General features: G+C 34.1%; 1 protein-coding gene across 3 annotated transcripts in view; it reads left to right on the forward strand.

The window, feature by feature from the left end:
- Positions 1 to 27,813, forward strand: part of FSTL5 (follistatin like 5) — a 635,479-nt gene that overhangs the window by 403,181 nt on the left and 204,485 nt on the right. For all 3 annotated transcript variants that reach the window (XM_055336519.1, XM_055336520.1, XM_055336521.1), the window contains exon 6: positions 13,251 to 13,417. In XM_055336519.1, coding sequence (XP_055192494.1) covers positions 13,251 to 13,417 — 167 coding nt within the window. The remainder of the gene's footprint in view (positions 1 to 13,250; positions 13,418 to 27,813) is intronic.

A 27,813-nucleotide genomic window follows, 5' to 3' on the forward strand; every position in this document is an offset into this window, starting at 1 on the left:
TGGGCGAGAGGGACTGTCTCCTATGGAGTCCCAGAAGTGCTGCAATAGTACTGGGTGCTCAAGTCCAGAAGAATTCTCCCAAGGACAAGATTTGCACGCATCCCTCTGTTAAACATAATGGTACATGTCTTGACTAAAATGTTTCTTTATCAAAGTTAATAGTCCTCTTTGTGCCATCTGTATATTGATTGCCCTTGTAACCTAATACAAGTCTGTCTGCCTGATGAGGAGCAAAGCCAATCACTGAGACATCAGGGATGCAGCAAGGAAAGAGATTATCTGAGAGACAGCCAGGAGAAGGAAGACAAACCTCAAAATCTGCTTCCCTGAATGGGGAGAGAATGTTTTTTATAATCATAAGGGTTGAGACATATGTATTGATGAAATTTAAGACTCTTCATGAAGAAAGATGGAACAAGCACACTGAACAAACACATATGTAGCATACATCCCATGTTAACTTTGGGGTGATGACAACACCCAAAACAGACAAGATTCAGCCCCTGACGTCAGAAGGTTATCTTAGGATAACTGAGAGCTGGTATGAACTGGCTGCGGTCTTGGACTCATTGTCTTGAGCAAAGAATGCAGAGACTTGGTTATTCAGAGGTTGGAACCATATTAGTTCACCTTAAGTCCAGGTTTCTGTAGAGACAGCTAGTGAGTTTGTTAGTGGGGTCTGAAAAGACACAACAGCTAATTAGGGGAAAATAATTCTCTGAAAAACAAGCTTTAAACTATCTACTAGTTTCAACCTCAAATCTATGGAGCATGGCTTCACCTTTGTTACATTTTTCCTTGTAAACTATTAAGTTGCCCACTTGTGCTTCTAACTTGGTCACTAGCTATCTCTTTAATATATGATACCTCGTTCAAACAAGCCTATCAGGGAGCCCCTTGGTATGGTGACATGCTATATGAAACCAGTGGCAGGCCCATAAGTGTGGCAGTAAAAATCCAAATAAAATAAAACCACGTTTTTGCACCAAAGACATCTCAAGAATTCTTTCTTGGCTGTTGGCTTCAGACTCTAATGTCTTTCCCACATCAATATGGATCATTTCTAATTATTTACATCAAAGACTAGGGTAGTAATGAAGAGAAGAAGCCAGTAAGTAATACGATGAATCAACTCTACCAAATCTTTTCATTTTTTTCTTTCCTCATTGCTATTCTTTCTACTCATGCTTTTTTTTTCCAAAGAAATTCCTTCAGTTACAGTGCTAATGCTGTAAAATGTTAAAGTTTAGCATCCTGCCAAATATATTTTTCATTAAAAAATTTCTATTAATAGTGAAAACCAATAGTTTTTTTTTTGCATTAGTTTCTTTTACTAAATATTATCCAGCCAAAACAAAATCACTCTTGTTGACAATGCTATGTGAAATATAATGTTTGATTATAGGTTAAAATAGCTTCAATTCTAAATGAATTAGATTATAAAGGTTAAAATGCTATGGCTTTTTTTCTTTGACATTTCATAAGTGTATATTGAAATACTGTACTAATTTTTATGTAATTTTTAATACTAGTTGTCTTTTTTCATGAATTTAAAATAGAGAAATATATTCTCAAAAATAATACTTAAAAATATAAACAGATGTCATCTGATAAGATAAATGATGTATTTTCTACCACAAATTTATAATAGAAAAGTCAGGCTTAAATATAAAAATGGTGACATTTAACAACATTTGTTTGTTATAAAGAAATAAATACAGTAGCAGAGGCTGGAATCCATCAGTCCTGTTCTTTTATCAACTTAAGCAAAAAAAAAAACATGTTTTACTTATTTGTCATATGATGCTGTAATAAGTAGTTTTACTATTTAAGTATCCAGATCTTTTTGGATTTATCTGAGCAGCTTCTTTTAAAAAGAAATATATTTTATTCTTTTAATCAATATTGTTTGCAAAATTTGCTCAAATGGCAGTATACATATATAGTACCTTAGTAAAATGTCCAAAAAATTGAGAAACTTACTGCAGATATCAAATTGATTTAAAAGACTGAAATTTTTGCATAAAAGAAGCCACAAAAATGTAGATTTTGACATTTATTATACTGGATCCCTTTCTCAAATAATCAAATGTACTTTAGCAATTATGAAATCTATACATATAGAATTTCAATTAAAGCCATGCAAGTTTCTAATTTACATAAACACATTCAGTTTGTATAATTTAAATCTAGTACATTCATTTTAGAGTCAATGTATAGAGTATCTATTCAAACTTACTGGGCAAAGTGCATAATGGTTCACACCTCTTCTTTGTTTTGATGATGAAGATAAATGACCCTAAACCTGAGGGTTCTTAGGCATTAAGACAGCCTTGCTATGCTGGAGGGCTTCCAGTTGTATTGTATTTACATAGGATTTTTTAAGAACCTGTAGTTTTGAGGTAGTGATATTTTTTAAAATTATGCCTAGAAGTTCCTAAGGGAAGTATATATTTAAAGTAATTTAAACTATATTCATATGCAGAGAAGATGTATTCCTAGCTTTATAAGTGATATAAAACGATCACTGTATGGCAACAACCATAAGCTTGTGAAAGCCCTTAAACTTATGGCCTTTGGGGGGATAGGTGAAATTTAATGAGTGCAATCCATTTTTCTTCAATTCTAGACTTGTACAGAATAATAGACCATAAATAAATGTCACTCATGCTCTCACTGATTCTTTGTAAACTCCCTCTCTATTAAGCATGATTGAGAAGTAGGAAGTAAAGGCAAGCAAATACTGTGACTTTTCAGAAAAGGAAAACTGAATTCTGATTTTCAATGAAAATCTGCACCCCACAAGTTAAAAGGCAAAAAAAAAAAAAAAAAAGTATTGCAATAAAGGGAAAGACTGAGCTCAACCTCGCTGAAACAAAAGGCAGGGGAGTCATGAAGCACCAGAGTGAGCAAATTGAAAGGTACAGAGGAGCAGTGGGGTGGAGAGGATGGTGATCAACTTAGGGAGGCCAAGTGGCCTCCTCCGTGGCACTAGTCTCACCCTCTCAAAGAGACTGTGATAAAAACACCATCTTCCTGGATGATTACATTTCAAAGGGATGGCTCTGAGGTCCTTGACAATGGCATTCCAGGGGGGTGGAACTGGCTAAGAGGCTGGGAGAAGATTTACATCTCAAAGGGGCAGAGAAGGAATTTACAATAGCAAACTTTCAAAGCAAATGCTCTGAGCAAAGAAAGGTCAGAGGCCTATAATCTCGACAGCTTTTGTCTCAAATTTAGTTCATCTGAGGCTGTCTTTGTCCGAGGTAGATCCCTCTGATTTCTCAGCGAGAAAGTGGTAGCAGAGTTGACAAGGGGTCCTTAGAAGGTTTTCCTTCTCGTAAGCCTTTCTGCTAAGCATTTTGGTGGTTAAAGACACATTTGAATTAAAATGTTCCCTATTAAAATGTAAATTCTCTCTTGGAAATCAGGCTTGTTCACAGATTAGTACTGTGAACGACTTACATGGGATAATCAGATTGCTTTCCTTCTGGCTGAGAAATGTGTCCTGAGAATTAGTATTTTGATTGGATGTGAAAAAGAGAGAAGAAATGATCATTGTTCTACGTGATAAACTTGGAGAAGATAGACCCGGTAGGATGCTACTACCAGGAACTAGGATTTTACATTTGGGTAGGACAAACTTGACTCACTTTTACATTTTGTTTTGTACTTTAATAGTAGCAATTGTCATAGTTATTATAGAGACTCATCCTTTGGTTATTTAGGGAAGCTCGAAGAAGATAAAAAATACAATGGGGGTTTACAAATTCACCCATACATAAATGAGAACAATTTTCATGTATTCTGTATGTGATTATTTTATGCTTAGTGTTCTGAATCTAGAAAATGAGCAGAGTCACATAGATCACATTTAAATAACTAAAGCATGCTGAAGGTATGTAAAACCAGCAAAGTAGTTTCCCAGTGACTATGCAACTTTTATAAAGGGCCGGAGAATAAATATTAGGCTTATGCTTATCATAAGGTTTCTGTAACAACTACTTAGCTCTGCCTATATAACTGAAATCAGCCATAAGCAATACAGTAAAAAATGAATATAGCTGTGTTCCAATACAAAATACTTTACTTTCAAAAACAACCCGTGAGCCTGATTTGGTGCAGGGGCGTCATTTACCAAGCCCAGGACTATGGGAACATTTTCTAATGTGAAGAAAACTCTTGCATAGTCAACACTTCTATAGCCTACCTGAGTTCATGCTCTAGTTGCAAACATACGGTGATTTGCATGGTGTAAAAAAAAAAAAAAAAACACAAAAACAAAAAAACCAGAAGGCTGAGAGCTAAGAATTTGTCAGTGAATTTGAAAGTGACAAGAAAAAGAAAGGCTCTCTAGACAGAAATGTCTTTAGAGTTGAAAAGGGCAATTCATTAGCTGATTAGAGCTTGACTGGCTTGAGAATAGCAGACTCCCTTTTTTGTAATTTTCTGTTCATCAATCTTGAGAAGCTTTTGACCTGTGCATTAGAAGGGAGATTCCCAGGCTCAGGGCTGACACTACAACTAAACCTGATGCTTTCCCAATTGTAAATGAGTAAATTGGTATTCCAGAATAAACAAAGGTATCCTGTGATTTTGATTAGCTCAGTCAATCCCCAATAGCTTAATTAATTCTGGATGAATTGTTAAATTTGTTTCTGAATTTGCATAGCTGAGACCCAGTCTTCTGAAGCTATGAAGAGCTGCCAAAATGAACAGCCAGTGTTCAATTCCCCATCTTTCACATCTACTTGCTGCAACATAATAGAGAGACTCTAACTCTATAAAACTGCACAGTGTAGGCTGGTGTTCTGGATCCCAGTGTCAATTTTATCATTTAATAGCAGTGTGCTATGGCAAATAGCAGTCTCCTTTACCCGAATTATTTTAACTAGGCAAACAATACTAAAATCTTTTTCAGTCTGAAATGCTGTAAATCTATGTCACATAGGGAATAGATCATTCGTTTAGGTCTGTGTGACCGACTGTAATCTAAAAAATAGTGAAAAAATTTCAATGTATTAAAGATGGAGCAAATAAAGTGCCATTTGATTGGCTCTAACATTAACATCCTGGGGTTTCCTTGAGATAAGTTGGAGGAATGGACACAGGTTAACATTCTTTCCTTACATCCGTAATAGCTTTTTAACACACCACTGAACACACTGTTAACACACAGGAAATGGGGAGTGATTAGCTGATTGCTCTGCCCTGACTGACAAATGAGGATTCACAGCAAACTCTTCCTGTGAGGTTCTTTCCTTTGTGTGTCTGTGCACTTTCTCCTCCCAAGTTACTACGTTGAATTTGTAAGTGATCACACTGAAACTTTTAAAAGATGATTAGAGATAGTAAACGTATTCAGTAATTTAGGCATTTAGAGAATAATATCAAATTTTCTCAAATCACGCATTGCATTTATACCACAAATCATACAGGAAAAGGATATTTGGTTACTTCAACGTTTCATTATATTTTTCATGGTTTTTGAAGGTAAAAGAGTGATTATCATTATGTTCAATAGGCTTTTTTTTAACATGCATATTAAGTACAACATTAAGGGCACTTTAATTTGAATGTACTAGTAGAATTAAAGTAGAGCCTAAATAAATTGCCTTGTGGGTCATGAGCTTGGGTTTTTCTTCTCATGCTTAAGTGATATCTGTGAAAATTGAACCCATACAATTTATGTAAGCAGTGCCTTTTTCAAAGTGATCGTAATTCCTAAACGTGGTAAAATGGGGCCTATCTTAACCTACAGATACTTCAGTAGCTCTCTACTAGCAGTGACAGATGTAGCATATTCAGAATTTGCTAAAGACCAAGCACAGTAATAAGTATTTTAAAATATCATATCTTCACGGTATTCTTTTTTTTTTTTTATAAATTAATTTTTATTGGTGTTCAATTTACCAACATACAGAATAACACCCAGTGCTCATCCCGTCAAGTGTACCCCTCAGTGCCCGTCACCCATTCACCCCCACCCCCCACCCTCCTCCCCCTCCACCACCCCCAGTTCATTTCCCAGAGTTAGGAGTCTCTATGTTCTGTCTCCCTTTCTGATATTTCTCACACATTTCTTCTCCCTTCCCTTATATTCCCTTTCGCTATTATTCATATTCCCCAAATGAATGAGAGCATACACTGTTTGTCCTTCTCCGGTTACTGTGGCCAAGTTCAAAAAGGGTGTTGCCTGAGTTCTTCTCTGGGATTTTGATGGAATCTTGTCTCACATTTAGATCAAACGGAGAAAACATTCCAGTGGTATCTCAGGTGTGAGTCCTGTGGATAATATTGTCTCTACTCTTGAAGTTTTCCAAATTATAATGTTAAAATTAACTAGATTACCTTGGGTGACCATCCAGTCCCCTCTGTTGGATACAATTTTTGTTAGGTGAATTTCAAAAGGAAACTATTATTCATAAGGAAGAATTATTTTCGAAATTGCTAGTGCTCTACAAACCACTGAATGATTGTTTATTCTTCACATATTTCAGTTTAAAATTCAACTGCATGTAATTTTTCTGAAAGAGATACATTAAATAAAATTGAACAGTTGAATGGTAATTGCACTTCATTTATAAGATCACAGAAGGAATATCAAAATCATAAATAAAAAAAAGAAAATGTGACTTACCATGTTAACATGTACAATGTCTTGAAGTATTATCACAGTACAGCCCTATCTATAATGCTGTATTGTCCTTATTATAGAGCTATAAAGAGATCGAAAAATGAAATTCCAATTTCGCGCAAGAGCTTTTGCTTCATTGTTGTACAGAAAATCTTTTATTGAAAAGTTTTTTTTTTAAAAAAATCTTCCCATGACTTTTAAATTCCTCCAATGCCATTAGAAGAAAGGAGATTTTTGTTTTAACTAACCGCTAAATACTTTATTTATGCTTTTGATTTTAAGTCCTTTTGGTTTCTTTCAGAACTTGTGGCAGAAATAATTCCATTATCGCTTGCATTCTTCAAATTTTCCTCTCTAGTGGCTCTTTTTCTTCAGGATAAACTCAGGAATTTTTTATTCTATTCCTCATCAGATTTGTCTCTCCCAGTTTAGCCCTCTCCTTTTTATTCCGCCCCTCTGTCCAGTGTACTTAAAGTATCTTGAAAATATATGCATTGCTACCTCTAGTATTTTTTGTTTCTAAGAACACCTAAACACTCCGCCTTCTCTGTGTTACCCGTGGCAAGGCACATGGCTACCTTGGTGCTTGGAAACAGGAATTGGCAGGGCAAGTCTGTGTAGACGGGGCTCTATTTACCAATGGAGAAAGAAACCATATATGTGAATGTACACTTTTCTTCAAGGAATCAGATTTATGTTGCTTCATATTCTTCTTGACACTTGTTATCACTAAACTGTATAATATATGCCAGTCTGAAAGTTTTGGTTTAAATTTGCATCTCCCTGATTACGCATATTGTTAAGTACTTTTTCAGATTTTTCCTAGCCATATGGATTCACTAGCGCAGAGCATATTTGTTCAAATCTTTGATTGGTGGTTTTTGGAGTTGTCTTTTACTTGTAGATTTTTAGGAGATCTTTATGAATTCCGTATATGAGATCTTCATTAGTTTTACAGATGTAAAGTATCTTTTCTACTTGGTGGCTTGCACTTTCTGTCTCTTAAAAGTACGTTTTGAGGAATAGGTGATCTAAATAGCAATGTAGTTAAACTCCTAAGTTATTTACCTTGTGGTGAGCTTGTTGTTGTCGTTATTGTTTTTATTCAAATTCATAACATATATGCCATGTTATCCTTGACTGTTTGCTGGACATTTTAAGAATTGTTTATAATAATGATTAGATGACCAGGATGATATTATCTTACTATAGGAGGGAAGATTTTTATGTTTTACAAGACAACTAGATAAAAGTAACCTGTAGTCCATACAATTCACTTGCAGCGTGAGGCATCTTGAAGTCCTAGCACAGAGAGTAGTCCATTATTGCACCCATCCCATATGCCTGGAGGAGCGCAAAGCCACCAAAGGGCTTTTAAGCCTCAGCCATCTTCTCCAGGTGGAAAAATTCCCGAGGCACTGTGAGACTCATATGCAATCTTATGTCTCTAAGTTACGGTTTTCTTCAAGACATAGACTGGGCAGTTCTTCACCGTCTTGTTATGTTATGTGAGATAAGAATGAGAAAGAATATATATATCTTTCTTATATTCTTTATGAATATTATCTGTATTTATTCCAGGTATGTTTGTTTGTTGTTCATTATGTTACTTCTGCAATAGAAGAGTCAGTCCAAATTGTCCAACCAATGTTACCAAAGGGAAGTTTCTAGATCTCTTTTTAAATTTATTTTGTTTTAGGGGATCCCTGGGTGGCTCGGTGGTTTGGCTCCTGCCTTTGGCCCAGGACGCAATCCTGGAGTCCCAGGATCGAGTCCCGGCATGGAGCCTGCTTCTCCCTCCTCCTGTGTCTCTGCCTCTCTCTCTCTCTCTCTCTCTCTCTCTCTCTCTCTGTCTATCATAAATAAATAAATTAAAATAAATAAATAAATAATTTTGTTTTAAAAATAAATAAATACATTTGTTTTGTTTTATTTTTGTAATGCACCTTCTGATATAAGCGTACAATAGTTTACAGATAAGCAATTAGTATAAACATCTTATCATAGTAAATTAGTGTGTATCTTGACATGTCTAAATTAGGTAACAATATTTATTTTGAAATCACCTATTTCTTGACAAAAGATACCATCAGAATTTTCTAGTTAGGTAAGGAATGTGTCATTGAATAAGTATGATTTTATTATGAGAATAATTAATTATTCCACCTATGATTTCTAATTGTCCTTTTTTGGTGTGTGTGTGTGTGTATGTGTGTGTGTGATACATTTTTGACTTAAGTATTTTATTTTATCTGTTTTTAATTAGTAATTACTTTTAATGGAGTAGAGGGGAAAAATACATGTAATTTGAAAATGTTACTGATAAAATTTCTTCTGTTTCATTCCTGTAATAATGATTATAAGCATAATTAGGGTAATGAGATTATGAAAATAGTATTAAATTACTCAGCTTAAGTATGTATTTAGAGACATGAAGAGAACAGAATCCTGTTTATGATAAATTACATGTTTCTGATGATGTTTAAAAGAATTAATTTTAAAGAAAGTTACTAAAATCATCTTTTTTAAAGTGGTTTCACAAATATTCATACTATTTTATTCCTTTTTTGTACTATTTTTAGAACACAGTTTTTACCCATGTTCCTATTACTGTTTCTATCATCTAGTTGCTATTAGAATAAATGCTTCATAAATACTTACCTGCTGTAGTTGAAATTGTACTCAACTATACTTATCTCTCTGGCTTCAGACTCTGCTAGAAGAGACTTAGAATTCTCCATTACTTTGAAAGCAAGCTCTTCATATTCCTCTAAGTCAAGTTGTGAAAAGGAGAAAGTGCAGAAAGGGTTCCACAGGGAGACACTATTTTACTTGCCTCTTCCCTTTCCCAAGTAATCAAAGGAAAAAACTGATCTAGAAGTGGCATTAGTAGTCTTCATAACATGAGACTAGAGGAAACACCACAGCTAGAACTCTGATTTCTTTCCTTGGATACTTGAGAGGTCCTGCAATAGGAGGCAAAGCTTATAGGTCAAAAGAAGTGCTGAGGTGCTTCAAGAAGCTTAGTACCATCGGTTATACCTAGCCTATGTGTTTTTATCTTTGTTCAAGATATCAACTGACTTTTGATATCATGTGATACATGATTTTACTTAAAGAAGCCTTTTCATATGTGCATTATCATTGGTGCTGAAAAGATGGAGGAGGGTGCTAAAATGATCTTATTTTCTCCAAAGCAGTTATCCGTATACAACTAGCATAAGATGTTTGTGGATAGAATGCTCTTACAGAATGAAATATGCTATCATTAATGTATATTTATGAATGTGTAGATTAATCCTAATTAATGAGGAATTAAATTTTCAATATTTTTCCCGGGAATTATTTTCTAAAGTGACAAGTGACACAAACACTCAGAGACAACCAACCTGCACTAAAAGCTCTTAAAATAAATTTTAAATTGGCTTATAGATTCATTTGTAGTTATACTTTTAGGTTGTTAATGCATTTCTAGACATAATTGCCATTTCTTTTTTTTTTTTAAGATTTTATTTATTTATTCACGAGAGACACACACACACACAGAGAGAGAGAGAGAGAGGCAGAGACACAGGCAGAGGGAGAAGCAGGCTCCATGCAGGGAGCCTGACGTCGGACTCGATCCTGGGTCTCCAGTATCACACCCTGGGCTGAAGGCAGCGCTAAACCGCTGAGCCACCAGGGCTGCTCTAATTACCATTTCTTTATAAAACTTAAATTCAGTACATTTTATGTATACTTTCTTTACCATTAAAGTATGTTTGATGAAATTTATAAGAATAGATGTGTTTTATGTTAATGAGTATGTGAGATTAAATCATTACTTGTTAATAGCTATCTGAAAAACAAGTAAAGATAAGCATGACAATTTTGTAGATAAAAGAAATCTTACTGCTATATTTATTTAAAGAAAGAATCATTTGATTTTGAGAAGTAGCAAGTGAAAAAATAGGCTTTGTGTATATAGTTCTATATGACATATTAGGGAAGAGGAGAAATGTATATATAGCATGACATATGCAAGAAAAAATTCTAAATACTTCAAAATACATATTATTTAATAATACATATTACTGAGATAGTTTTTAAAATAATTTAAAAATGTAATCTCCAAAATAAAGAAAAGCTTTTTTACTGTGCATTTTAATATGCCTTGAGTGAAGAGTAATTCTTATTTCTCATTATGCACCCTCTCAAAAAAATTGCATTTTAGAAAGATGTCCCACAGTGTTATGCCAAATCTCAGCATTTACTCTAACATGTCCATATTATCCAATTAGCATTGTTAACGCATAACTACCAAAAGCACAACTAATTTGAATGGCCTGGGACCTAATACCAGATGCAATAAGTTAGTGAAGAGATTCCAAGGTGACTTAGTAGCAATTATATTTCTAAATGTCAGAATAACCAATGTTAACATGCTGATTTTAGAACCAGTGTCCCATTATTTCTTACATGATTTTCCTGAGAAACCAGAAGCTAGAATTGAGAAATATTAACGGAAAATTACTAATAATCCTTATAGTACTCTACATGATGTTATTACTTCTATAATTCTTCCTTTTTCTGGGACCTAGGTGGATCAGCTGGTTAAACGTCCAACTCTTGATTTCAGCTCGGGTCGTGATCTCAGGAACATGAGATTAAGCCCTACGTTGGGCTCCCTGCTCAATGCAGAGTCTGCTTGAGATTCTCTCTTTTCCTATGCCCCTGCCCCCCCTTTTAAAGGACCTAAAGAAACACCGTCTGGAAATTTCAAATCTTTTCTATGCCTCATTGGTCAAACATATTTTAGTGATTTTATATAAATAAATAAATAAGTACTAAAGAAACAAAGACTAAACATATTGTCTATGTTCTTATTACACAGTCAACATTGAAATAAAATGTGAATATGGGTAAATGTCATTAGGGAACATTAGGCTGCTGATAAAAATGACTGAGCAAGATCTTTCTTACCCATTTGCATCATTTCTATAAGTGATGTAATGACAAAAATATAAACTTGGGCTGAGTCTCTCTCATAAGGTTTTTCAGTTTCAAGGGCATGCCCACCCCCTTCTTTAACAACACAAAACACACAGCTGCCTTAAGTAATTACGGCCTTTAGATTTAGACACTAGATCTTCTACAGCAAGTGAGTTTATTTCATTTATATTCATCAGATGCTGTTGTGGCAGACAGAGTTCATGACAACAGAGATCATTTAACATTAATGCTTAACATTGTGCATATGGGGGATTGTATGTTCAATCCTGGTCATTCAGTACAAAAATGCATGCCAATTTTGGCATGACAATTTGTGACGGTACCAAAAAGTAGAGTAACTGTTTATTGAATAGTTTCATTCTATGAAATGCATTTGATTGACGTTTTTTCTTCCTTCTCAAGAGGTGTAAGTATCAGAAAGAGAAAAAGAAAAATAGAATGGTGAAGGAAGGGAGAAGGGATTGCGGAGGAGACAGCAAAGATTGCACCCAATTGATAGTTGCTGCAAATCAAAAGCCACCACTTTCTACACCCTCAAAGGGGCTTATGTTTAAAAATATCATCAATCACAATAAAAGAACAAAAGACAGTCATTGCCCTCCCCCACTCTGCCCCCATGGAAATTTCAGTTTAAAATACTGATTTGTTAGAATATTCTAACCCAGCTAGGACTGAGTCAAAATGTCAAAATGTCAAAGTCCAGCTAGGACTGAGTCAAAAAAGTCAAAATGCCAACCCCGGTCAGGGTAGAAAAGTTAATATCTGTGAACATCCGCTGATGAGAACTGATGGGCAGCTGTCACATGCCCCAGAACTGGTCGGATTATCTAGTCATCTCTCAGGATAATCCACAAGGCCAGATTTGTTAATCCCTATGATTGGTAAAGATTATCTGAAAACAGGAAAAGGAGAGCCAGATCCAGGTTACGAATTATATTTTCTGGCTCAGCGTACTTATTAGGAGAAATGTGTTGAATAGTTAACAATATTGTACTTAATTTTAAAATTTAAGGATAAGGAAGCAACTGTACTGTGCCAACATCGTCTAGTTTATAAAGGCCGCTGACAGAGTTTCGCTTAAATTGTTGTTTGCTTGGTGAACCTCAGCTTCTCCTCCTTCAACTTCCCAAATAAATCTTATCCCTTTAGAGTCAATTTATGTTTCCCAGCATAATGATGCATTTTACCCATTCAGCTCTGCTAGCGCTCTCCGAAGCCAGCCAGCAATGATCTCACCTCACCTACAATATAAATCTATCAGTGAATAAACAACATCATTTTTATTTCAATGCCGATGACACACTACATGTCGATTTGGCAGTTAAATAATTTATCCCTCTTTTGGGTGCAATCTGCCAGGCTTATTATAACTCTACTTCTGATAGTCATTTCATGTTTAATAGTTCTTTGCCTCATGAGGATGCTTGTCAATCAATTAAATTGAAATGTCATTCTGACCTTTTATTGGAAACAGTTTATTCTTTTTTTTTTCATTTCATCACAAGCTTTTTTCCATTTTATTCAAACTGAAAGCCTTAATGACTAGTATTCAGAAACTTTATACTAATTAACCTTATAAAACGACATGCTCATCAACATTACTGACACTTTATCTTTGCAGAGGTTATCCAGTTGAGTCTGCCTGAAGATCAGAAACTGAGCATCACAGCGGCAACTGTGGGACAAAGTGCTGTCCTGAGCTGTGCCATTCAGGGGGCACTGAGACCCCCCATCATCTGGAAGAGGAACAATATTATTCTAAATAATTTAGATTTGGAAGACATCAATGTGAGTACATCCATAGATGTTGCTTTCTGATTTGCATATTTCACATGATGTGCTCGTGACTTGGTGAAACCTGAGGAGCTTAATGAATGTTGGATGAAGAGTAGGAGAGAATATTGGAGCATTGTCGTAGCCACGCTACCGGCTGGGAGGTGCTCAATAGGTTGTTTGAAATGATCCAAATCACTGGTGTAGGTATGGCGATGGAGCACTGTGCTAGTGGGATCAGAGTAGCTTAAACCAATGCTGTCTGACTGTCAGAATTTCTACAGTTACCAACAATCAAGCCTTACGTATTTGCAGGTGTGGTTGAGCAAAAGCCTATAGCTTGTGAGGTTTTAGATGGGGGTAAAGGCAGTCTTTGCTTCAAACACTTTATAAGGTATTAGAAATAATGAATATTAATCAGGCAATAAATGGTTTATTTTCCTAGAATGAAATGGGAATAAATTTCTCTACTCAGGTTCACTCTTAGAGATTCGGACTCTCATTTGAAACCAGTGTGAAAGAGTACGGCTTTGAAAAGGAAACAAACAGGTTATTATCTGTTCCTTCTGTGCTATGTGATCCGAGTTGAGGGTTAAAAAGTATATATCATCCTAGATGATGAAAAGAGGTAAAGCTCGTTTGCTATGGGATGCCCATGGAAATGACATAGGACAATCCGTTGTCTTGGTGATTTGGGAATTTATGTTCTCTATACATATACATTTTCATTTTTTAATTATTATTGCTCAGAAAAGCCAGCACCTATTTGCTCATTCTTTGTTGCTTCATAAAGAACCCCTAAAACACAGATCCAAGAGAGTCATTCCTATGTATTACATCTTACTAATATTCTTGTTTCATGTCCTCAAATGATTCAAAACATAAGCTTTCCAATTTTAATTTTTTTATTTAACATTTTTGTCTAAATTTGCTTACATCGAAATTTCTACAGAGAGTATATGGAGTATGATATTTAATTCTTATGATATCAAGAACACTGAGCATTAGAATAGCTATCATCTCAGCAGCATTCAATAATCTTTGAGAGATACAGTCTTAGATAAAGCCACCTTGGGCTTTCTTATATGTTGTTACGTCTACATTTTATCTTTTTCTATCTTCGTTCCTCCTATCAAGTTTTCCACTGTGATATCCAGAGGCCCATGTGCTGTGGTTTGAATACCTCAAAAAAATCTCATTTGAGTTGTTTCAATAAGGAAGTATATGTTATGAGTAATATCCTGGGAAAAACTGTAAAAAAAAGAGCTCATTCTTGTGCATGTATCTTGCAAATTATTTTACTTCCTAACTTCTGATTCTGTTCTAGAAACTTGAAATTTCTAAGAAAATTATTATAGATAAGTTAGGTGTCCAAAAAATTTGTAAGTATTAGATAAATTCTGGCATCAGTAAATTGATTTGTATTGGATAAAGTTACTTTGGTTACATGCACAGAACAGGTACATTTTGAGAATTTTAAAAACATCTTTAAGATTTAGAAAGTTTCCATTTCACTACAAGTCATAGTTAAATAAGTTGGATAAACATTCATAACCCATAATGTACATATAACAAGCTACCAGCCTTCCAAACAAAACTGCAGAGATATCTTTGAAAGGGATATTTATTCAATTTCCCAATATATTACGGTGTTTTCATTTAAATGCCTTTACCAATGTAACTAAAGTGTGAAATAAACAGTTTAGTTTAATAAAATATTACTTACCGTGTTTTGTTTTATACTTATTCCTGCTTAAAGTCTGCTATAATATTCATCATGTAAATAAACTATTTATGGGTATCTATCCATCTGTATATAGAGTTTATTAGTTAATAAACTAAACACATAATTTTTATATATAACTGCATTAAATATATTAAATGATTATATAATCAACTATATGTTATAGTATATATATTTGTCATATAATAACCTAGTATTAACTACATTGTTTTATATATATGTATGTATATATATATATATTCAGAGAAGGAGAGAGTCAGTACTGTCTCTAGTGAACATCTTATGTGTCATCTAATTATTCAACATCTTTTGAACAACCCTACAAATATTTTGGCAGTGCTTTGGTTCTTTGCTTTTCCAAGCCAGAAACTTAGTTACCTTAATTAGCCTTCTTCACAGTTAGGGAGCAGATATGTGAATAAGGCTGCAACGAAGACACTGCTGAACAAGGTTTCATTTTGTAGCAAGAACAGGGAATTGCAGGTGCTTTACAGAATTCCCTCTCCCCTCCCTCCTACCTGGTGAGTGCTGTGGCAGCAGATCCTACTTGCAAGGACGTCAGTGATAAAAATTCTAGAGTTGGTCAGTGTTCAGCTTCAGTTGCATCTTCATGGGTCAGTCTCAAGATGAGGCCTGTGCTTTTTTTCCCTGGCTTTTCATTCCCTAAGGATGACACTCAGTTCTGGATATCTTATGACTTTCTGAATAGCTTCCTTAAATGGCATTCCTGCTTAAAACTAGCTGGAATGGGTTCTATTATTTGCCCCAAGAATGTTGTCTAAATAATTTTATATTAAATTAGTATTAAATTAAATTATTAAATTATCCTAACATATTAATAAATTAAGAAACATCTATAATTGTATCTTCTTAAAATGTACGTTTCATCATTAGATACAGATTTTGGATGTCTTGAAAGATCAAGATGACCTTACTCTTATAAAATACATCCTTTGTTTATAAGCAAAAAGAACTTTCAAAACTTCCAGATATGAGTCAATGTTATACCCAATCAGTATATATTTATTCCCACAAAAGCGAGCTTAATTCCCATTAAATTATGTAAGGTTAAAATCGTAAGTGCTTTTCCTGTCAAAAGAAATTGATGACAATTTTCAATATTATTTCTGATTCTTTAATATATATTAGGTAGGATTTAATACATATTTACCTGGGCAATATATAAATTCTTTCTGACTACAAAAGATTACAATAATATAGATATATTTTTAAAAGCCTTATAATGGCTCCTTTTTTATATCCACTAATTCCCATTCTTAACTGCAGAAGAAATCCTGTGAGTACGTTTTTAATTTCCCTTCCGTGCATTGCATCTATAATTTTATTTATTTATTAGGATAGATTCATATTAATTCTCATTATGTCACTACTTTATTATCTTATTAGCCCTAAAGACAACTCCGTGAAACAGGGAATTTTTTGGGGCTGGTGGTGCAGAAAATCTTACCCTCATTTACATTTGTGGGGATTTATGCCAAGACAGTTATTCACCCAAGGTTGTTGAGCTAATAAGTGGTACAGTTAGGATGTTTATTTATTTTTTTTAAGGTTTTATTTATTTATTCATGAAAGATGCAGAGAGAGAGACAGAGACATAGGCAGAGGGAGAAGCAAGCTCCCTGCAGGGAGCCTGATGTGGTACTGGATCCCTTGACCCTGGAAACACTCTCTGAGCCAAAGGCAGATGCTCAACCACTGAGCCACCCAGTCATCCCCCAGTTGGAATGTTTATATACATTATTGACTCTCATTCTTGAACTTAACCACTGTGTGGAAGTGGGATGGTCTGTCATTTTCTGCTACCCTTTGCAAAATGTATCCCAAATAATTTGTCCCCAAATAATTACTAATAGGTTTTATATTCTCTGTTATTATGGGTGGGACTAATTGATACCACTTGATGTTAGAAGCCTTTCATTTGGCTTGTCTTCTGTCTTGCACCAAGTGAATAAAAGAGCCCTACTCAATTACTGGAGGCAGTGACAAGGATGATTTGCAAAATGGGCTGGTTTCTAATTAACATATAGTCTCTAGGGACTGATGTGTCCTCAAGGTATTTAACCTGCTTATGCCCAGCTTCTTTATCTGCAAATTGAAGATAATAGTAGAATGAACTCATTTTTGCATGAGAAGTAATGAGATAAAGCATTTTTTTAATAAATTAATTTTTATTGGTGTTCAATTTACCAACATACAGAATAACACCCAGTGCTCATCCCGTCAAGTGTCCCCCTCAGTGCCTGTCACCCATTCACCCCCACCCCCCGCCCTCCTCCCCTTCCACCACCCCTAGTTCGTTTCCCAGAGTTAGGAGTCTTTATGTTCTGTCTCCCTTTCTGATATTTCCCACACATTTCTTCTCCCTTCCCTTATATTCCCTTTCACTATTGTTTATATTCCCCAAATGAATGAGAACATACACTGTTTGTCCTTCTCTGATTGACTTACTTCACTCAGCATCATACCCTCCAGTTCCATCCACGTTGAAGCAAATGGTGGGTATTTGTCGTTTCTAATGGCTGAGGAATATTCCAGTGTATACATAAACCACATCTTCTTTATCCATTCATCTTTGATGGACACCGAGGCTCCTTCCACAGTTTGGCTCTTGTGGACATGGCTGCTAGAAACATCGGGGTGCAGGTGTCCCGGCGTTTCATTGCATCTGAATCTTTGGGGTAAATCCCTAACAGTGCAATTGCTGGGTCGTAGGGCAGGTCTATTTTTAACTCTTTGAGGAACCTCCACACAGTTTCCCAGAGTGGCTGCACCAGTTCACATTCCCCCAACAGTGCAGGAGGGTCCCCCTTTCTCCGCATCCTCTCCAACATTTGTGGTTTCCTGCCTTGTTAATTTTCCCCATTCTCACTGGTGTGAGGTGGGATCTCATGGTGGTTTTGATTTGTATTTCCCTGATGGCAAGTGATGCGGAGCATTTTCTCATGTGCTTGTTGGCCATGTCTAGGTCTTCCTCTGTGAGATTTCTGTTCATGTCCTTTGCCCATTTCATGATTGGATTGTTTGTTTCTTTGCTGAGTTTAATAAGTTCTGAGATAAAGCATTTTAAAATGGGTAACACTCTATGAGTCATATTGTAAATGTTCAGTTAAACTAGACTCTGTCTTTTCTTCTCTCTTGTCCTCCTCCTCCCGACGCTTCCTCCTGCTTCTTTCTCTTTCTTCTAATATATGTTTCAACAGCACAGAAACACTCAACCTGCCTAGAACAACAGGAATTCAATGTTAGAACACATGTGGTAATAAAAGAGTTTAGGGACAACAGAAAAGGCCCTCACCAGATTTGTAAGTTATGGTTTCCTAAGCTGGAAGATTTTTTTTTTTTTCTATTCAATGCAGCTTTAGGAACAATGCTGACTTAATTTTCTATTAGCAATCTTGTATTACTCCCTGCTCTAAAGATATGCTATTAAATTCACTCAGCTACTATATATTCATATATTTTTCTTTCTATATGTGTCCTCAATCCTCTTTCTGCCTAAATTCCTGCAATAGAGAATTGGTTTACTTTCATCGTTCTATTTTTAGTGGAACTTGGCACACATACTACAATTCTGGTATTATTGTCATGTTGGTCTGATGAGCTAAGACCAGGGGATGCAGATGAGCAGCAGTGAGGTTTAGAGCATGACTCTCCTGTTCACCTTACTTCTCCTCTCAAGCTGGTTCCTAGATTCCAGTCCTAGTTTTGTGACTTATTTGCCATGCAATCTCAATGGATTGATTGAACCAATTTAAGTTGCAGTCTCTTCATCTATGAAAGGAGGGATTGTCATAAAATTCAATGAAGCATACCAAGTTGAAGATAAAATATACTTTATTTATTTTATCACTATTAGTGATATGGCATTGTTGGTCATGCTTAATAACAAGCATAAAGCCCTATGAAAACACTATTTTGAAGTAACTTGCTTTAATTTATATTATGACTTTCAACAACTTTAAAGGTATGCTTGCTAGTTAAAATGCAAAACTCATAAAAACATTTGAATTTTAGATATACAATAAATATATATATTTTTTACAATAGGTATGTACCAACTGTTGCATGGTATATACTTACACAAGAATCATTCTTATCTGTCTGAAATTCGACTGTAATTAGGTGCTGCATTTTATTTGCTATGTCTGGCATTCTCTTTACATGAAACTCAAATTGTCTTAAATACTGCATAAAGCTTTTCTTATAAATGATACTATGGCTTACATCACTGATACTAAGAGTTTGAACTGTTGAAAGTGAATTTAATACATTTGCTTTGTAGATATTATTTTTCCATCTTTGCATTTATTCTGTGATTTTTGTTTCTTTTACATCTATCTAACCTGTTAGTAATTGTGTCTCACACTGAGAAGAGACTAGGAAAAATAGTGGATTAAATGCACGGGAGTTTATTCTTTCATAAAATCCCCCTTCCATAGCTGGCATGATTGCTCCATGAAGCATCAGGACCTCCATCTTCTATCTTCTTTCTGGCATTCCAAGAGTATGACTTTTATCTTAAAGGTCATCTCAGGGATCAAGAGGGCTGTTGGAGCTCCAGCCACTGATCTATATTCCAGCATTCTATAGTCCAGGCTCACAGCAGTACAAAGCAAGTAAAAGATAAAAGATCTTTTTCCTGGAAGTCCCGCATCTGTTTATGGGTCAGTGATGAGCAATAACAGCAATAACTGTACCAAGGAGACTGGTAAATACCATCGTTTAGCCAGGCATACAGCTCTTCTGTTACCGAAGAGGAACAGGAGAGCAATCTCTACTCCTCTATCTATGTCCGTCTAGGAGGATGGAAGATGTTCTAACTTTTTTCTTTATACTTTTGTTTTGTTTTGTTTTTCGGCATTCATCAAACGTGATTATCCATCTGAATTCAAATCTGAGCAGCTCTGCTCACCAACTTTGTTCCTTTGGTAGTTTCATCAGGCTTCAATTTACTTCTTTGATTGTTTTATTTTGCTTTTACAGGCTTCTCCTTAAATATTCTACTAAGTTTTATTTATTTATTTTGTAGTCAGTCTGATGACTTTTTCCCTGATCATCCTGAAGATGGTTCTATCCCTACAGCTTATTTGAAATAATTTTCACCATGTACAGTTAACATCCATTTAAAGCAAAGCGTTCCATTGAAAAACGATACATCACTCACGGAAAGTAAACCAATTGAAATAATCACTTTAATTCAAATCAGAATCCACTTGCATGTGTGGCAGCTTGCGTATTAGTTTTTGTTTATTTAATGCTCAATTTCCTAGTACATAACTGGCAAAACTAACACTGGGAGACAACATAGCACAGCATAGTAATAAGATTGTATCAAAATTAAAAATTTTAATACAATTTTATTTTATTTTTAAAGATATTATTTATTCATGACAGAGAGAGAGAAAGGCAGAGGGAGCCCGATGTAGGACTTGATCCCAGGACGCTGGGATCACACCCTGAGCCAAAGGCAGACTCTCAACCCCTGAGCCACCCAGGCACCCCATGATATTTTATTTTACTGTTAATTTTATTTTAATATGTCCAGATTTTTAAAGGCATTAAGTGCTTAATATAGGATACTATACCATATTCTGATGAAAAATAAAATGTTTCAGAATATGTTACTAAACTTCAAATTTAGAAGTAAAATCCCCAAGTCATACTTAGCTCCCAGAGACTAAAAGAAATTATTTTTAGTAGAAGAGAATTCTGACTCTGTTATTCAGTTTTAATACTTACAGCAGTGTGAAGATATAACTTTTTCCCTTAAGCCTATGAATTTTAGAGATCTCATATAAACAAAAGGGGTGTTTTTACCCTTTAGGCTATTCATTGATAACAGAACCCAAAGTATGTATCACCAATAAAAACAATTTAATTAGAAAGTTTTCATTTTAACTTTTTAGAAACCTATATTTTTGTATTTTAATATGGAACATATTAGAGTATAACATCAACGCTAGTTATTAAGAAGTAAGTTATTGACTATTTTCTTCTCTAGACTATAAACAATCCATTTCTTATTTCTCCTTAACTAAAAATGTAGACATTTAATGTTTGTAGTATAATACATCATTCACCATGTAGTTTTTGTCTCTAATTTATTTTGAATAAAAGCCTGAGGCCATTGTGACTTAAAATCCAAGGGGAATTAGAAAATATTTATGATTTGAAATCTTCCAAGCCAACGAAAGCTAGGAATATTGGCCAGGCTAAAGATGTTGGATTTCTTCCACAAATGGCAAACATTCAACATACATTCATTTTCCACCTATATAGGTGTTTAATTGGTGAAATTGCACATGATCATAAACATTGCCTAAGAACATACTTCTTTAAAGTGAATTTTATTCTAAATTACATTGTTCTGCTAATATTCTGGAACACTGCATGGTACTATTCATTTCTTCAGAAAGTATTAAAATAAAAAATTTAAAAATATGTTTAAATGCCTTTGACCTTATTCTTTAGGAACTTATTCTTGCAAATAACAATTTGAAAATATTCATGTGTGGATAGGTGAATGAAATACTCACATGCTAATTTGTTGAGTACCTGGTAATGTATGCTATTTTTTTTAGTTTTAAAATTTCAGGTACAGTTTCAAAGTTATGATGGATCTTGTTATTTTAATGTTTATGAACAATATTACTATGGATGTTATTTTAATAAGTTTATGAAAAATATTACTATGGAAACATGACTTTACTATGACATTCTCTTTTTATAAGAACTGTTGCTAAATATCGATATAGATTATTAAATTGATGAAACATTTTTCTCTTTTTTTCATTATTATGTCTCTGAACTCATGGCTTCAACTACTGTATTTAAGCTAATACATTCTAAGTTATAATTCTATTTAAATTTTCTCTTCTTTTCTTTCTTTCTTTTTTTTTTTTTTCATTTTAATGTGTGAAATCTGATGTAGGAAAGATGAGTTTCAGAGCCAAGGACCAAGAAAGAATTCTTCAGACGTCTTTGGTGCAAAAAGATGATTTTATTAAAGTATGGGGACTGGACCTCTGGGCAAAGAGCTGCACAGGGGTCATGAGGTGTGGCCCATTATCTCCTTTAACTTGGGAGGAGGTTAGGCATAGTGTAAGTCTCTAAAGAATTTTGGAAGCAGGATTTCCAGGACCTTGGTGGAGCTAGCTATTGTTGGGGAAAAGTCATTTATCGCTGTCTAATAAAACTTGAGTCATGGGACCTTTCAGATGTGTCTATGGGCCATGTGCTTGGGGGATGATTGTCAGTATATATCTTGGGGGCTAGAGACAAAGGATATTTCCAAAGGAATTTTTTATATACTAAATAGAATTAACGGGGTCCTGGGGATTGGGCTAAGATTGCTCTCTTGCCCTCAGCGAAGTAGTAACATGGAGGCAGCTGAGTTCCTAGAGGAACATCACTCTGTGAGTTTCAAGTACTTGTCAATGGGCTGTAGATAGTAAGGAAATTTAATTTTTCTGTTGCCTTTGTTCCACATCAAAATCCAAACCAATTATCTTTATCCCCAAATCTGCAACATTTGCAGTGTTTCCTAATCCATGTAAACTTGGCCAGAAATCTGAGTCCTGCTAATGTTCTCTCTAAATTTGTCCCTCAAATCTAATATTACAAAACTTGTGAATTTAACTTTTTAAAATTTTTTTCTTAAATCTCTTCTGTCATCTCATAGTTTCAGCTCTTATCATTTCTCACCTTCAAACTTGATCCTTTCCTACTAAGACTGCCCCTCCAGCTTAAACCTACACTACATATTACAGGCAGACAGATCGACATAAAATTTATATTTAGTCATTTTTCATTCCTCTTCAAAACCCTTTAATGGCTGCTTGTAGCTTGCATGAAGAAAAGAAAAAGATTCAAATTATTTAGCTTATTCTGGAAGGCTATTTTTCTTATTAATTCCTCATACTATTCATACATATTCATTCTTTCCTACAAACCTCCAAAACACTAACGCTTTCTGACTATTAAGCTGTGCTATTATTTCCATTCTCAAACACATCTCTCTACTGGAAAATCTTCCCTTGTCTTTTTAATTTACCTAAATCCAGTGTACTTTTTACAAACAAATAAATATTTCTTACCCTAAATTTGACTCGTTTTTAAGTTCGTTGTCTAGTAATTATCATACACGTTGCATCATAATAAAACTATTAACATTCTTGATTTTTTTCTCTAGACTAGAACTGAGAGCTCAAGGACCTTTACATATTCAACCTTGGGATGTGAGTTTAGTACTGTACTGACGCATAGGAGATAATAAAATTAAATGTGCAAATGACCAATGACATGGTGATATTTCTAATATTCACAATTATGCATTATTGAGTTTATTTGTATGGTGTAACATCTTGCTAGAGACTTTACTTACTGTAGTCACATGCAGGGTTATCAATCAACCTATGTTTATTAACAGTCAATCATTGAAGCCTAACAGAGTTCAATAATTTCTGGATTCCATTTCTTTAATAACATTTCTCATTAAGCATATTGATTTTTTACTGCAGTTTCAATTTAATCTCCTATCATATGCAATAAGGGGGAGGGAGAAAAAGATGAGGGGCAACACATATTTGATCATTGTTTAGTCTTTATATATTCAACGGATATTGATTTAACTGGTACACTTTTCAGGCATTCAGTTAAATGCTGAGGATATACCTGTAAGAGACATCAATGCCAGTCTTCAAAATCTCACAGATTGAAGGAATCAAAAAAGAACATAACTGCATTACATTTAACAATGCAGTACGAAAGCTTCATAGATAAAGATCTTCCTCAACTAATGATGGGGTTACATCCCAATAAACCCATTGTAAGTTGAAAATACCTTAAGTGGAAGATGGATTTAATACATATAACCTACTGAGCAGCTTAACTTAGCCCAGCCTACTGTAATGTGCTCCGAACACTTACAGTAGACTACAGATAGGCAAATTGATCTAACATAAAGCTTATTTGAAAATAAAGTGGTGAACTTCCACTGTAACTTAATGAATATGGCACTGAAAGTGAAAAACAAAATGACTATATGGGTACAGAATGAGTTTTAAGTATATGGATTTGTCCTCATGATCCCATGCTTGACTGGGAGCTCTGGCCCACTGCTGCTGCTCAGCTTTGTCAGGGAGTATTAGTACCACACAGTGCTAGCCCAGGAACATATATCAAAATTAAAATTCTTAGTATACTGTCTACAAATTTGTATAGTTTTCACACCATGGTAAAGTTGAAAAATCGTAAGTTTGTGGCTATCTATATATATTTGTTTCTTTTATATGCAAATATATAAAGAATAGAAAAACAAAGTCAAATTTAAGTTGCAGAGTCACAGAAGATGTCTAAGAATATGCTAGTTCTGCAGTGGAGTCGAGAGCTAAATGCAGGAGTGGCAGGCTTTTCTTAGGAAAAAGTACAGGAGGCTTGAGATAGCATGGTGTATTTAATGGAGTGCAAGTCCCTTGTTATGTACAAGCGTAAGCAAAGACAATAGATTAATAAAGGGCTTCAAATTATTAATATATTGATAAAGGGTTTGAATAATTAAATAAACCCAAGTTTTTGCATTTGATTATAAAGGTGTACATTTATGTTTATAACATATAACAAAATGATAAAAATGGTTGGATATTTAATATTTGCCAAGCATTGACATTTTCGATTTTTTAAAAAATATATTAACTTATTTCTCAACATAAGGGAAACCTGCATACTTATACCCATACACAAGATGATGTTTAACTTGATTTTTAGCTGCATAATTTCAATAATAATTTGGTTTTCTTTACAGTTTATCTTTCTCCATGCAACTTGGTCGATATTTGCAGATGGAACTGTAAACAAATAATACATCTACAAAGTTTTAAGCAACTTTTCAGTTTTGTATCAAAGGAGAATAGTGAGCACCACTTAAAATATATATAACTTATGCCAATTGATCTTACAGACCTCCTAAAGTACATACTATTCATTTCACAGTAGACTTTTCATTGCCCTCTAATTATAGCTGACTTCTTCCTAACCTTTTAAATAATGCCCAGTTTGTAAGAGCTATCTATTGCTACACATTTTTAAAAAAACTGAGGGAAAATTCTAGGTATAATTGCTTCACAGCCACCAACAACCATAGGGTTCAAAATCAAAATCTTGTATAATTTAAGGCATACTAGGTGGAGATTGTTTAATATAGAAAGACGACATGGCTTTAACAGTAACTGTTGATTCTTATTTTCTTTATCTTTCTCCTTTTGTGCAATAACACATAAGGTTACATAATATAAAATAAAAAATAGTATCATAGATATCTGTGTCTTCTAACAGTACTCATGTATGCTACCAACATTATTCTTCTTAGTACTCAATGTTTTAGAGAGGGAAAGTTAAGGAGACTATTGGAAGTGATTAATCAAAAAGAAAAGAAATTGTAAAATCTAATTTTTTTTGTTCCTTCAAAGATGTATTATTTTATTTCTGTTCAATTAGCAGGTTTTTGGCAGAGGTTAGAAATGTATCATATATTTTCTTCCTAACAGTAAAATAAGTAAATAGTAAAAACACTATTAAATTAAGACAAAGATGTAAAAACACTTCTAAAAAAGAACAATGAAATGAATTTTTTTCTTGATCACTCAAGTAATTAGATGCAGAGGTATGTGAAATCAGTTATGTTAGTGAAGTACATTAATTGGCAATTGCTTAAAAATTTTGTTTTTCCTACTTAAAATGAATTATATTTATGATAGATAACTCTAGTAAATGCTCTTAAATTTATATAACCAATGTTCAAATATATCTATATTAACATTATTATGATTCATAAGACCTTCTTCCAATGGCAAAAATCCATTGTGATTTTACTTTTGTCTAAAAATTAACTAGCTGTTGTCCCAAAGGCAGATATTAATTACTCCCTTATTAATTTCTATTCTACTGTAGCATATGTAAGTCTGTTGATTTAGCTTGAATGTGCTCTTTTGACAATTTATCAAAAATGTTTAGAGTCAACAAATATGTATGAGTTAACATCATCTTTTATGATGTCTTTTATGATTCTAGAGTTTATAGATGTAAGATTTACTTTATGGCAAGAAATATTGGCATAAAAATAAAGACAATCTTCAGTGTATGAGGTGAACAAGGACAATTTAATTTTTAGAGAGAAATTGGACTAAACATGGTTGCAATATGTTATGATGTTATTTCATATTTTGGGTAGAGAAACCAACTAGAGGGCCATCTTCTGCCTAATGCTTTAGAGTCAATTGCTTGGGACACTGTATGTTACAAAGATGAGTGATAATGACATATTTTTCAAGATGTTATTGAACTATGGAGTAATACTCCCACCCAAGGATTATTCAATTCACTAGGGATGTGCATTTGTCCATTAACTACTTATTAGGGCACAGACTCTGTGAATATGCATGTTAAGTTTTATTATATGTTGTCCAAAAGAGATGCAAATGATTTCTATTCTATGGAAAAGATAACTCCAAAATAATCATTAACCAATTTTGTGTTAAACATCACAAATTTATATGTGTATGCCTTTCACAAATTATATAAACATCTGCTCTTCAAATGGACTGCACTCTACACTCCAGCAGGATTATGTTGGTAAAATGTACTTTTCATTTTTAGCAATTTAACTGAATAAAAGAGGGAGCTATTATTTTTACAATTTAGTGATAAAATTCTGTCTTAGAAACAGTTTTTTTTTTTTTTTTTTTGGTGAAGTGAGTGGAAGGAACTTAATTGCCTCTGCTGTATTAAGACATTTAGAGACTTAAACATAATCCCTGGCCCAAGAGAGAGATGCACCCATGAAACACTGAAGTTATTGCTCTGTCAGTTCCTTGGTAATTAAATGTCGGCAAGGCATGAAATCTCTCTAAATCACAGCCTTTGTATTTCTAAAGAAAATAAAAGCTATTCCAGCAACTTACCGTACAGATTTGTGAAAAATTATATTAAATGAAATATATATCTTTAAACTAACACAAGAAATAGTAAAAATTTAATAAGGTCTAGTTCTCTTCCCCTTACAGGAACGTTTACCCATTCCTTTTGTCCTCACTTTAATTCTTGTTCATTTGCTAATAAGATCTTATCCTATTAATGTGAATATTTTATTAATCAAATAACTGAAAAATCAACTTTGAAATAAATTAGAAGTATATATAACACTAATGAATGTTTCATAAGAAAATGTAATATTCACCTTCTAACTGAAAAACACAAAAATAATTGTCAAGAAAATGTTCTTTCTATTTCAGACTCTTAATATTCCATGAAATATGTTTTCCTTAACACAAATCCATAGAGTAGAATATACAAATTACAGTCTGGTGAAGAATACCCAAAAGAGTACAATTACATTAACAGAAAGATATAGTCTGTCTTGTAATTTACCTAGAAAAAAAATCTCATTAGCTTTTAAATAATAGCAGTTTTCAAGACTTTGAAACAACACCCATGGATTTCTAAATATACTACTGCATCTGTGTTTCATTGAATCTGCTTTCCTCTAAAAATCAACAATAAAAAAAGAAGTTACTCTTGTACAGTGGGATGGCAATCAGAGTGTTGTTCTGACCTGGTCACACACTAAAATAAATCTTATATGAACCAACTA

Source organism: Nyctereutes procyonoides, unplaced genomic scaffold, assembly GCF_905146905.1.
Source record: "Nyctereutes procyonoides isolate TBG_1078 unplaced genomic scaffold, NYPRO_anot_genome, whole genome shotgun sequence".
Classification (NCBI taxonomy): Eukaryota; Metazoa; Chordata; class Mammalia; order Carnivora; family Canidae; genus Nyctereutes; species Nyctereutes procyonoides.